The sequence below is a fragment of the Zosterops lateralis genome, assembly GCF_965231275.1.
Source record: "Zosterops lateralis genome assembly, chromosome: Z".
NCBI lineage: Eukaryota > Metazoa > Chordata > Aves > Passeriformes > Zosteropidae > Zosterops > Zosterops lateralis.
The window spans coordinates 29,451,844-29,464,058 of NC_139800.1; the positions used below are offsets into that span (position 1 = coordinate 29,451,844).

General features: G+C 37.7%; 1 protein-coding gene across 1 annotated transcript in view; it reads right to left on the bottom strand.

Annotated features, from left to right (window-relative positions):
* PTPRD (protein tyrosine phosphatase receptor type D) overlaps window positions 1-12,215 on the bottom strand; it is a 366,236-nt gene that overhangs the window by 140,049 nt on the left and 213,972 nt on the right. The window contains exon 5 of the mRNA XM_083884531.1: window positions 2,050-2,238. Within this exon, the coding sequence (XP_083740657.1) occupies window positions 2,050-2,238 (189 nt within the window). The remainder of the gene's footprint in view (window positions 1-2,049; window positions 2,239-12,215) is intronic.

Genomic DNA, 12,215 nt, shown 5'->3' on the forward strand with positions numbered 1-12,215 from the left:
ACAGAAAGAATGAGTAAGATCATTCTGTGAACGTTAGTTCAGCACTCTTACCTCTTATTGGTGTACCACCTGGGTGGATAATATGAATGCAAATAAGATTAGAAAGAAGAAGCATTAGTACGAGAAGAAGGAGGCTAGGGCTTTGGAAGAAGAATCAAATTAGATTTACAGAATTAAATAAGGTCTTAAGAGAAACTTGAATTACTATACTGTTAAAACAGGAATATATTAGATAGTATTATCAGGTTATAAAAGCAAGTTGCATTGTACCACAAAGGGCGAAAAGGCTATAATTGGCTGCACTGCCATTCTCAGAGTAGCATCTGAGTTCTTAGACGTTTGATTATATAGGGTTAGATATGTATCAAATATCCCTCAAATACTTAAAGGAAACTTTACAAAACTGTACTTTTGACATTTTTAAGGAAAATATTGGAAATTCTATTTAAATATATATATATAGATCTATATATATATAAAAAGAGGATACACTGAAGTCTATCTCAAAACAAACACTGCAGTTTAGGCTGGATTATGGTATTTACTGTTCTAGATCCATGTGATACATGTGTACTGTTTCTTTTAGGTGTTGCTATGACTGATAAGACAACATTTCTGTGCAGGTGTGCGTGTGCGCCACTATAGGGATCTGGTGACTACACTGACTGTTAGTAAAATGCATGCCATGCATTTTAAGAATAATAATACTAATCATATAATAATTATCATAATCATAATCATAATATTCTGAATATGGAAATTAGTGGGGGTGAAGTGCGCTTCAGAACTAAGCACTTACCAATAGATTCTGGAGATTTAAATACGGAGAGAAGAAAGACAGCATAAAAATATTATTATATTCCTTATAATTTGGTACAAGTTTTCAGTTAAAGCTTTATATACTAAATCATCTATGTCACATGTGAAAAAATCTTAATTTACATTAACAGAAGGTTAATTTACACAGTTCTGCTGACAACAAGCAAAAAGTAGGTTAACAAGACGATTTAACATCACAGGACAGGTCAAAAGCTGAGAATTCTGGGAAGACACGTGATTAAACAACTTAGATTCTACAACGATATCTACTACAATTGTCAAAGAAAAAAGCTCATTATATCCCAATGATCAATGATCATATTTTGGGATAAGCTTTAAACTTGATAAATTTAGAGGTAGTTTTGGTTTTTTGGGTTTTTTCTGTCTTGTTTTTAATCTAAAGAGAGCAAAAGAATAAACTAGGGCAGGAGGAGAGTGAAAGAACTGCTAGGGAGGTGCAAGGGGCAAAGAGAGAGAGACAGCAGCAAGAGCTGGAATCTACACCAAAAGCAGACTTCTGTAGATCCAGAAAATATAGGATTCATAAAGCTTTAGCGTGGACGCACACTACTGTGGCTAAATGTGTTGGAAAAAATGCTCAGCCAGCAAAAAACCCCAACTTTGTTCCATAGATTACCCAAAGATTTCATTTCCTTTTTTTTTTTTCCGGGTATAAATCTGCTTGGGAAGAAGTACTGTGCTTTATGTATTTGTGAGAGGAAAGAAGATGTGTCCAAACTGGCTAATCTTTGGTGAAGTCAAATGTGGAAAAGACAGCAATAAACACATTTTAGATTTTAATTGAAGTGTCTAATGCAGGTTTTGGTTTTGATGAATATAACCATTGGTACTCCTTGCAATTTCTGAATGAAGTCCAATGTTGAAATAAATTTGTTAAAAAAAATTAAAAGGAAAGAAGAAAGAAAGAGGAGAAAATGGATCCATCAAGTACTGCAAAAAGCAGTAAAGAAAAAAATTATCAAAAAATACAGTCACAGCAGTGAGCAATGTGGAGTAAACAGAAGCTGCAAAACACAGAGACAGACTCTATAGAAAGCTATGACAACATCACAGACATGGACAACACACTCAGTAACACAGAAAAGGAAAGGGGAAAGAGAAATTATTACCTATAAATAAAATTTTTTTTAAAAAGGAAGAGAAAGAAAAGAAAGAAAAAGTGAGAGAGAACAACTCTGGGCGTTGGTGGAAACAGTAACAAGACCCTACCTGAGCGTAGCTGCTTGATGCGGCCATTGTTGTTGCTTGTGTCAACAGGTAAGAAATCTTTGAACCAAGTTATTTCAGGATCAGGATTGCCACTGGCAGCACATAACATGGTAGCTGTACGAGTTCGTTCAACCACCTTCAGCTGTGGGCCCATATCAATCGTTGGAAAACCTCGAGGAATTTGATCCTCTGAAAAAGAAATGTATAAATTGAGGGATTTCATGTTCATTGTGCAGTACTGCATGAAAGCCTAAATCATCATCCTGCTTAACATTCAATGATCACCTAATTGTTTGTAAACAACAAACAATTAATCAAAATGCTGATACAAAATAGTTAATTAAAAAAATGGCTACAAACACTAACTATAAGTCACATGTTATTAAATGTCTTGACTAGTCATTACTGATAGGCAATTGATTACGGGATAAAACTAACAGGAGAAATCGTTCAACATTAACTCTTTAGTTAAGAAGTGTCGTATTTTCAAAGAGGTCAGACAAGTCCTCAGACTTGTCCAAAAAAATGTATAGCAAACAAATACAGCCTACAGATTTTTGTCGTTCCTGGGGTGTGATGTTGCTCATGAGCTACTTAATTGCTTGCAACACAAGTGCACATAGATAACCACAGAATTATAGAATTGTTTATGATCTTAAAGGTCATCTATATTTCACCCCTCTGCCATGCACAGGAACCTCTTCCACTAGACCAAATTACTCAGAGATACATCCAACCTGGTCTTGTACACCTGCAGGGATGGGGGACCTACAGCCTCTGTGAGCAACCTATTTCAGTGCCTTACCACCCTCAGACTAAAGCTTTTCTTCACAAAATCTAATCAAAACCTACCCTCCTTCAGCTTAGGGCAAATCTCCCATTCCCTATCCCTTTTGAAAAACCCTCTCCAGCCTTCTTGTAGCCCCCTTTAGGTACTGGAAAGCTTATCAAGGTCTCCAGAGCTTTTTCCTTTCTAGGCTGAACAGACGCAACTCTCAGCTTTTCTTCGTAGAAGAGGTATTCCAGACCTCTCATCAACTTATGGCTCTCTACTGGACTCATTTTACTAATCAGAGTCTTTCTTGGTTTGAGCCCCCAGATCTGGGTGCAGTACTCCAGGCGGTAGTCTCATAAAAAAATAACAGAGGAGTATAAGCCTATGCCTTGACCTCCTGGACATGCCTCTTTTGATGCAGCCCAGGATGCACTTGGCTTTCTGAGCTGTGAGTGTACATTGCAGGGTCATATCAAACTTTTCATTCACAAACAACCCTGTCTTTCTCCCAGAGTAGGTCCCAATCCATTTTCCACTACATCAGAATTGTTGCTAGGAATGATCCCAACACAGGTACAGAACCTTTTACTCAGCCTTGCTGCACTACTTCCTCAGGTTCCACCTCTCAAGCCTGTTAAAGGTCAAATTCACATCCTTCAGTGTGGCTGACCCCATCACACAGCTTGGTGTCACTGGCAAACTTGCTAAGAGAGCAATCAATCCCACTGTCCATATTGCTGACAAAGGTGCCAAATTGCACTGGTCCCAGTACAAATCCCTGAGGATCCCCAGCTGTCACTAGTTTCTAACTTGACATTGAGCTGTTGACTGCAACTCTATGAGTGCCATCATCCAGCCAGTTTTTTATCCTCCCAGAGTTCCACCTGGCAAAATTCACACCTCTCCAGTTTAGAGACAGGGATGACATTTGGGAGAGTGTCAAATGCTCTGCACAAATCCATGTAGATGATTTTTGCTCCCCTTCCTTGTCCACCACTGCTGTAACAGAATCCTAGAAGGCCAGTGACACCGTGCTGGCTGTCACCAATCACCTCATTATTTTCAGTATCTTGTAGTTTAGTTTCCAGGAAGATCTGCTCCATGACCTTGCCAGGCACTCATGTGAGACTGTCTGGCCTGCAGTTCCTGAGTCTTCCTTATTTCCTTTTTTAAAATTGGGGTCATGTTTTCCCCTTTCTATTGGCAGGAACTTCACCAGACTGCCATGGGTTTTCAAATATGATGTGTAGTGGCTGCATTCTTTTATTCTAACATTTTATTCTAACATTGAGTAATAGAAGAGCTCCCTGTTTCCATGATGCCAGTTAAAGCCATAGACGTGTAGGCATCCACACATCTCTAGTACCATCCATGCTGCATGTGTTAGCACAACGGGGTTTCAAGTTGCTCCTCAATGAAGTTGGCTTTCTGTGGCATGCCGTCCCACACCTTATCATTAGTAGACCTGATGATATTTCCCTCCCCTGTCATATCTAATTTATACCCCTATCAATAAGCCCTGCTAGCCCTTGACCAAAGACTCTCTTCCCCCTCAGACAGCTGAATCCTGTCTCCATTCAGCAAACTGGTGCCATATATAGGCCATCCCATTATCAAAGAAACCAACACTTGGTGATGACACTAGTCATGGAACCATGTGGGTCAATCTGTTTCTTTCAATGTTAATACCTGCAAGGGGGAGAACAGAGGAGAAGTAACCTGCACCCAACTCACAATCATCCCAGAGCCTTGGCACAGTGAACGCAACTGTCTGCTAAGTTTCCATGACTCCGCAGAACTAGGATTTCTACCAATCAGCTGATAAATGTCAAATCATTCACCAGCCATAGGCACTTCCCAAAGAAAGGTATGTTTCATGTCTGCTTATAGAAGTCTTTGCTTTGGTATTAGCTGACAAGATTCGACTTGTGACACAGAATAGAATTTTTATGACCTTACCTTTCCTACTTGGCTTATGCAGAAAACCCTAGAGCCCCTTTTGCAAACACCTAAGTGTACAACAAAGATAATCCATCTTGAATGCCAATAGGATGGAGTAGTAAAAAGCCTCCCTTTCTTATTTTTAATAAGGGCAATTAAATTCCATCCATCTGCCTTATGCATAGAATCTCTTTGAATGAATGCTCTTCATGAAATTTTCATGAGAAACAATACAATGTAACATTCAAATATCCGGAACTGTTATTTTTTTGACAGTTGTGGCTGGTATCCAACCTGGCTTTCAGGTATCTGGCAATAAACCCAGATATTCAATACCAAATGGAGCAGGGAAATTATAAATTTTCTAATTGGAGGGCTTATCACAGTGGATTTAGTTTTTAAGATGTTAATTTTTTTTGTCTAAGTTTATTCATGATTTGCACAACTGTCTTTACACTTTAGTGATACCAAGTATGACAGATCATCAAACACTGTGAAACAAAGCTAAGCATCAAATCATTGAACAACTGCATCTCAGCCACAGTAAGAGAAAAGTAACTATTTACAATTTTTTTATATATTGGTAGCTCTACAAATTTATGTGAGGTGGCCAGAAAATACTTTTTACTAATCATTCATATGTTCATTAGACTCTAAACTATAGTATATATTACTATATATAGTATAGTAATATATTAGATCTTCCAATGCAATATTCAGTTCTAGTCAATTAGTTTCCAATTCATCAACAATTTAAATCAGACTTGACCTTCTCAAAGCCATTTGGTACTGTCATTTTGAGAGACCATTAAAGGTCAGATTTCTCTGTCCTTGTGGCTTAGTGACATATATGTAATACGTATTTTGTTTAGGATGACAGATACAAGTGATTTAGAAATAGGCCACATTCTTTGAATTTGTTATGTGTCTTAAAGGTGCTGAATTTCATTATTGGCATTAAAATAATGCATTTAGTACTGCATGAGTATAATTTTCAATCACTGCACAAACTCCACAAAAGTTATTTTTCAGTGTATGATCTGAATAATGTAGGAAACAAGCAAAAAGAGAGGTTACCAGATGAGCCCTTAGGAGAGAATGTTACAAAATGACCTTGCCTTGCTTTGTATCGTGGTTCTTAACTCTTTTCACTCTCTTAACTCATTATTTCTCAATTTTCTGTATATTCGATCATTTGACATTGCTCACCCAATGCACACAGAATGGAAAACAAACAGAAGCTGGATGACACTCTGCTGATTGAAAGTTATGCTCTTCTTGCCATCACTGAAATTTGGTGGGATGTGACTGGAGTGTGACTATTGATGGCTACAGCCTCTCCAGAAGAGACAGGTGAGGAAAGAGAGGGGCAGAGGAGTCACCCTCTACATCAGGAGGTAGACTAAGTGTGAAGACCTGCCTCTGAAGAACAGCCATGTGCAAGTCAAAAGCCTGTGGGTAAGAATCAGGGACTGAGGCAACAAAGAGAACCTTGTGGATGGTTTTAAGTACAGACCCCTGATCAAAGGGACCCTATTGACGAAGCCTGGCAGCATCATGCTCCCAAGCTCTTGTCCTGCTGTGGCACTTCAGCCATCCCAAAATCTGCTGGGAAAGCAGCATAGCAAGCTGCAGGCAAGCCAGGAGACTCTGGAAAAGCATGAGGGATACCTTCTGGAGCAAAGGAATAGGCAGCAGCCCTCCAGAGGGGATACAACCCTGGATCTGATGGGCACCAGTGTAAGCGAGCTGATCATGAATGTCAAGATTGCAGGGAATCTGGGCTGCAGTGATCATTGGTGGAGTTTGCAGCCCTGAGGGATATGGGCCAGGCAAGGAACAAAGCTAGGCTCCTGAACTTTAGGAAAGCAGACTTATGGCTCTTCAAGGAAATAGCCAGTGAGATCCACTGGGAGACTTCCCTCAGGAACAAGAGAGTGGAACAGAGATGACAGATCTTTAAGGAAGCCTTCCACAGAGTGCAAGAGCTGACAATCCCCAAGAGCAAGAAACTGGGCAAGAAAGGCAAGGGAACAGCAGGGCTGAGTAGGGAACTGCTGGTCAGACTGAAGGGAAAGAAGCAAATGGACAGGCAGCTGAAGCTAGGATGAGTGGCGACCTAAGAAAAAAAGAGAGATTAAGTATCATTGTGCAGGGATGAGGTCAGGAAGGCCTAGGTGAAGCTGGAATTGAACCTGTCAAGGAATTGTTCAGGGTGAGGTTGGACAGGGCTCTGAGCAACGTGGTCTAGTGGAAGGTGTTCCTGTGCATTCTAGAGGGTTTGGAAATAGATGATCCTTAAGATACCTTCCAACACAGGCCACTTTATGATTTTATGATTCTGTGTTCTGTAAACAATGTCTCTGCTGCCAGTTTAGTAATTGCTTCCCTTCCAAGAGACTTGATTGGAAAAAACATTTTAGCTTTAACCCTTTAAATTCAGACTTCAATATAAGTATACCTAAAACAAATGTAAAACACGTAAATTTACGTGTTGCTGCATTCATCCTAGAGGTGAGCTTGCCCTCATAAAAACAATAGCATTTAGGGTAGAGACTCAAACTCAGTGTTTCTGTGTCAAGAGTAATTTTTCCGGAGTGGCATTTTGAAAATAGCCACAAGTTACAATTATGCTCTACCAAAAAAGAAACCATACTTAGCTTTTAGTGGTATTGATAGAAAAAAAGCATAGCTGTGCCACAACTATGTATTATAAACTCTGTTCTGCTCATCACTTAACTCTATTTCCTCTCATTTTAAAGAAAAAATGTGCTGTTGCAATATTTAAAAAAAATTTTTAGTGATGTAATTATTTCATAAGATTCCAGGAACTTCCCAAGCTATGAAGGTGTATTGTCAAGACTATGTATATACAAAAGCTGGATCCAAAGAAAGAAGAGGATTTCAGTACAATGACTTTGACCCTTTGTGGTAAACCTGCATGTCTAATATACAACACAGCTAAAGAAAGAGGAAGACAGTCATATTTAGCTAGGATTTGTGCCACAGCTTCTTAACATTTTGACTTCTTTTTCTGTAAAATGTTACTTTCAGATCATGTGTAGGCCCTGCTGGCAGCAAGAAGAGTTTCTGCTTTTAGAAACAGACTGAGTTTTTAGTCTTTAAGTCTTGAAGTCTTAAATTTTGCATAGCTACCTTACTGAATCACTCTGGCAATCACCATCATGTTTTAACAAGAAAGACCGAATAGTGTGAATAGTCTTCTGAGTTACATTACAATATGATGATATTACTATGAAATAGACATGAACTACAAATGTGAAGTATCCAAAGCAAATAGTTATGACTTTGGTTTTGGATTACAGACTATAAAGGCAAGCTAATACCACCAGGACTCAAGGCCAGATAGTTGTCAAGAAAACTCGCTATTTTTGTTAAGTATTTGATTTTGTATTAACTATTTTCACTACTGAAACATCCGTATTCCAGAGTATGAATCTGGAGTTCATATTCATATGTAGAACAGAATATTGACCTGTAGTTAAATCTGTGTAATCTGCCTAACTAAAATACATACTTGTAATGTTTGACTGCCTCTTGAAATTTTTGCTTATGTAAACCACTTATTCTTACTGTGCAAATGGAAGGTGGTTTTCTGCTCTATTCAGGAAGAGAAGAAAGTGAATCTATTTCAAGATTCACTGATAGGTTTGCCACAGGCAAATTTTAGTCATTCTGTAGCTCACAGGATAAAAAGGCACACATGGAACATTCCCAGAATACATTATAGATACTGAAGATAAACTGCTACAATAAAGTTTATTATTTCAAAGAACAGTGTAAATAAAGCTTTTATTTTCACTATTCCAGATGGCAGCAGCATATAATTTGCGCTGTTTTGACATCATGACCGTATTATTCAAAATCATTCTTCTTCCTACTGAACTGAATGCAGGATTGAGAGCAGTAAAATCAAAGAGACTAGCGGAGGAACTAAAATCACCATTTTGCAGTGAAGTTGGTATTCTGTACTATTATTGAAGAACCAGGCATATAAAGGAATTGAAAAATAAAACCAAAGCCAATTCTAATTATACATAAAAATTAAATTGTATTTCAAAGATATAAAGCATCAGAGAAGTGCCAGTTAATAAACATTATTCATACTGAAACACTTTACAAGGCGAATTTTGGCAAATAGAAATAATTATGAACACATAATAAATTATTTTGTGGGATCCTTTGTTCAAAGTTGCTATATACAGATGGATACTTTTTCTTAGTGGTGCTGTACATCAGTAAAGCAGGGTAATGGCTATGCTAGAAAAATAGATCTTGGTATCAGTTGGGAGTTCTCTTTAATTTCACACAATTTTAGCACATAAGGAAAGTGAATTAGGCATTGATAAGATGATCAGTAAAAATTCAACATAAGAACAGCTGTCCATACCATTCCATCAAAACCCATGCATTTCAAAGTATACTGAAGAGATGTGCAAAGCACATTTTGATACAAAAGAAAACAAATTTGTTTAGCAGCTCTGTATGCAATTACCCTGCAAATTGCAAAGTAATGTCTATATCACAGAACATAGAGCCACTTAGACTGAATTATCATTTGTATGAATGTTGAAGCAGCAATTTCACATTGCATTAAGTCAGTTAACATTCATTTTTATTAGCATTTAGCTTTAAATAAGTTCTCTGTTTTAACAAATGAGTGCACTGAGCCTTTGAAATTAAATATCTTCATAAGGACATGAAAATGGAAAAGTGAATTTGCACCTTTCAGCAGTTCTCAAAATCTGCAAAATTAGACTGCACACAGCAAGTTATTCCCAAAGTGACCTGTCTCACTCACATGAACAATGGAATATCTCTCACTCTGCTTTAACAATGATGTTTTGAACAACAAGAATTAGCATTTGTAGAGCCATGACTCATGAAAACACAAGCCTCAAAACAAGGGTTTATTCTCAAATTTGTACATAGGCATATCATAGTTTAGAGCAAAGCATAGCATCTTAACATCAATGTGCCCAAATTTTCAAATTTGGTTATGCTTGAACTTCTGGATGTCTGTTCTGTTCACGTGGAATGTAACAAGAAATACAGAAAGCCATGCCCATCCCCCAACCCCCCCCCCCCCCCCAAAAAAAAAAAAAAAAAAAAAGGTAGGAAATCCAGAAATCCAAGCATTCCTACCAGATGTCCCTTACCTAACACAAAGAGAGGACTCAAGAGTCTGTGGTAATTAAACGAAGGCACAGAATGTGGTGTTTTAAGAGCAAAGTACCATGTATCTAGGAAAAGAAATGCTAAACTTCTGAAGCAAAGAGGATACAGCATCCCACAAATTTCCATATGCAAATACAAGGAAAATACTATATATTTTATACTGGTGAATGAAAGACAAAAGGACTGCAAAGGGCAGCAATATGAATTTCCTTGATTACTGTTTCTGATTTAAGGCTTAGTTTCCAGACAGGGTTAGGATTTAGATTACACTAAATCAGGGTTAAAGTGGGGCTTGCCAAGAATCAAGATTAGGGAAACAAAAAAGCATGCTTGCTCTATCCAGTCAATATTTTTAACACACTAATATTTGCGCTTTAACATCCTCCTTACTTTTTTATGAAAAATAAAGGAGAAAACATTACAATGCAGGCAGTCTTTTCTTTAAGCTTTACTTTTTCACATCACATAGATTTTTGTGGTGAGCTAAATAATGAGATGAGCAGCAGGTTCATATGTACACCACAACACTTGTTAGTAGCCTGAATATATTGACAGAATACATAAAAGTGTTCTTTTCCTTTTCTATAAATCATTTCAATCAAGTTACGTCTCAATTTGAGAATGGGGTAGAAGCATCTTGTTTTCTTGCATTCAAAAGAGCAAGAGAGAAAAAAGGAAATAAGAGCAGTCTGTCAAAGGAGTTCTCAGACCATATAGTCTGCCTCTCCCTTTTTCTTCATCATGGCCATTTCTGTTACTAATGCTACACTGCTTTCAAGGAATGCCATAATCTTCCTCAATGTTTTTCAATGCAAGCTACTCTGTAGCCCAACTGTCAACCATAAACTATACTAACTGCATTAATGTCACAAGCGCAGAATTTAAGAACCCGACAAAGGAACTTGTCAAAACCATTAACGTTGCTGGAGTACTGTTCTTAAAGGAGAAAAACACTATTTTCTGCATTTCTAGCCTGGCATCAAATTTGTACATTTTAGAAAGGGGATATTTTTACTTTAGTAGGTGGTTAGAAAGATGCCCCCAAAGACCGACTGTTTAGCTCCCTAAAAGAAAGAATTGAGGAATAAGGGTTATGAAATTGTATCCCTTGAGTTTTAACAAAATATATTTCATCCAGTATGTTAAAAGCACTTTTGGTGCAGTGAATTAAACAGTAAGGTAGTGTCTATGCATTTCAACTGCTTTCCTGGTGCCCAGCACAATAATGCACCTGTACAGATGCAACAATTTGAATGTTGTTCATCATTTCAATAAACAGCAATCTAAGTATGAAAAAACCCAACAGAAGTCCTGTTACAGCTGAAGAGACAGAGAAAAAAGAGATATGTTGTCAGAATAGAAAATGAACTTTGGAAAAATGCAGTCAAAGAAGATTTCCCTTGCAATCCAGTACTGTTCAGCTTTGCACTAATGTTACTCATACAAAATATGAACCATTTTTCTACATCCAATGCAGCATTCACCTTCATTGGTGTGAGGAGCATGCTTACAATGTCCATAATGCTTACGTGGTTACAGGTAGGTAACTAAAAATGCAATAGGCACAGTAGCTTCCCATTTTTATGTTTTCTTTGCTTATTTTATTTTAAGTTTTTCCACCACTATGAACACGTGTCTATCAATTAAGAAAACACTGAAAGATGTAAGACATAAAACAATGCCTTGTATCATGTACTTCTAATATCTGTAAGCAAAAGATAGAATCCAAAGTACTGACAGGAGATAAAACATGGCACCTTTGAAACAGTATGAACCTTTAACAGAAGAAAAAAAGTAGTTCCTTTATGAGTAGATGATGGAGTTCTCTGATTGCTTGGCTATGCAGGGAGTGGGGGGTGCTCTAGACTTCACTCTTCATATGCTTGAATATGAGGGAGGAACCCCTCTCACTACTTGTGTGTGTGTCACTACTTTTGGCTACATTCCCTTTCACTGATATTGAGAAGATGCCAGTCTTCTAACAGGGATATGTTAGCAGAGAAGAACAGGTGTAGGAAAAAGAAGAGAAAGGAGTAGATATGAATTACATTTTTTGTTGGGGATGTTTCACCACATAAAATAAGTTTTTTAGCCAGACAAGGATGCTACAGGGGGAAAACACCATTGACTTCTGGTCTAGAAGGCTACAGAAGGACTTTCTCTCTAGCAGATGAACACACTGCTTAAAATCCAGCTTTTCACAGTCCTCTGGCAAGTTGAATAACCACTGCTGATTAAAAAAAAAAACACT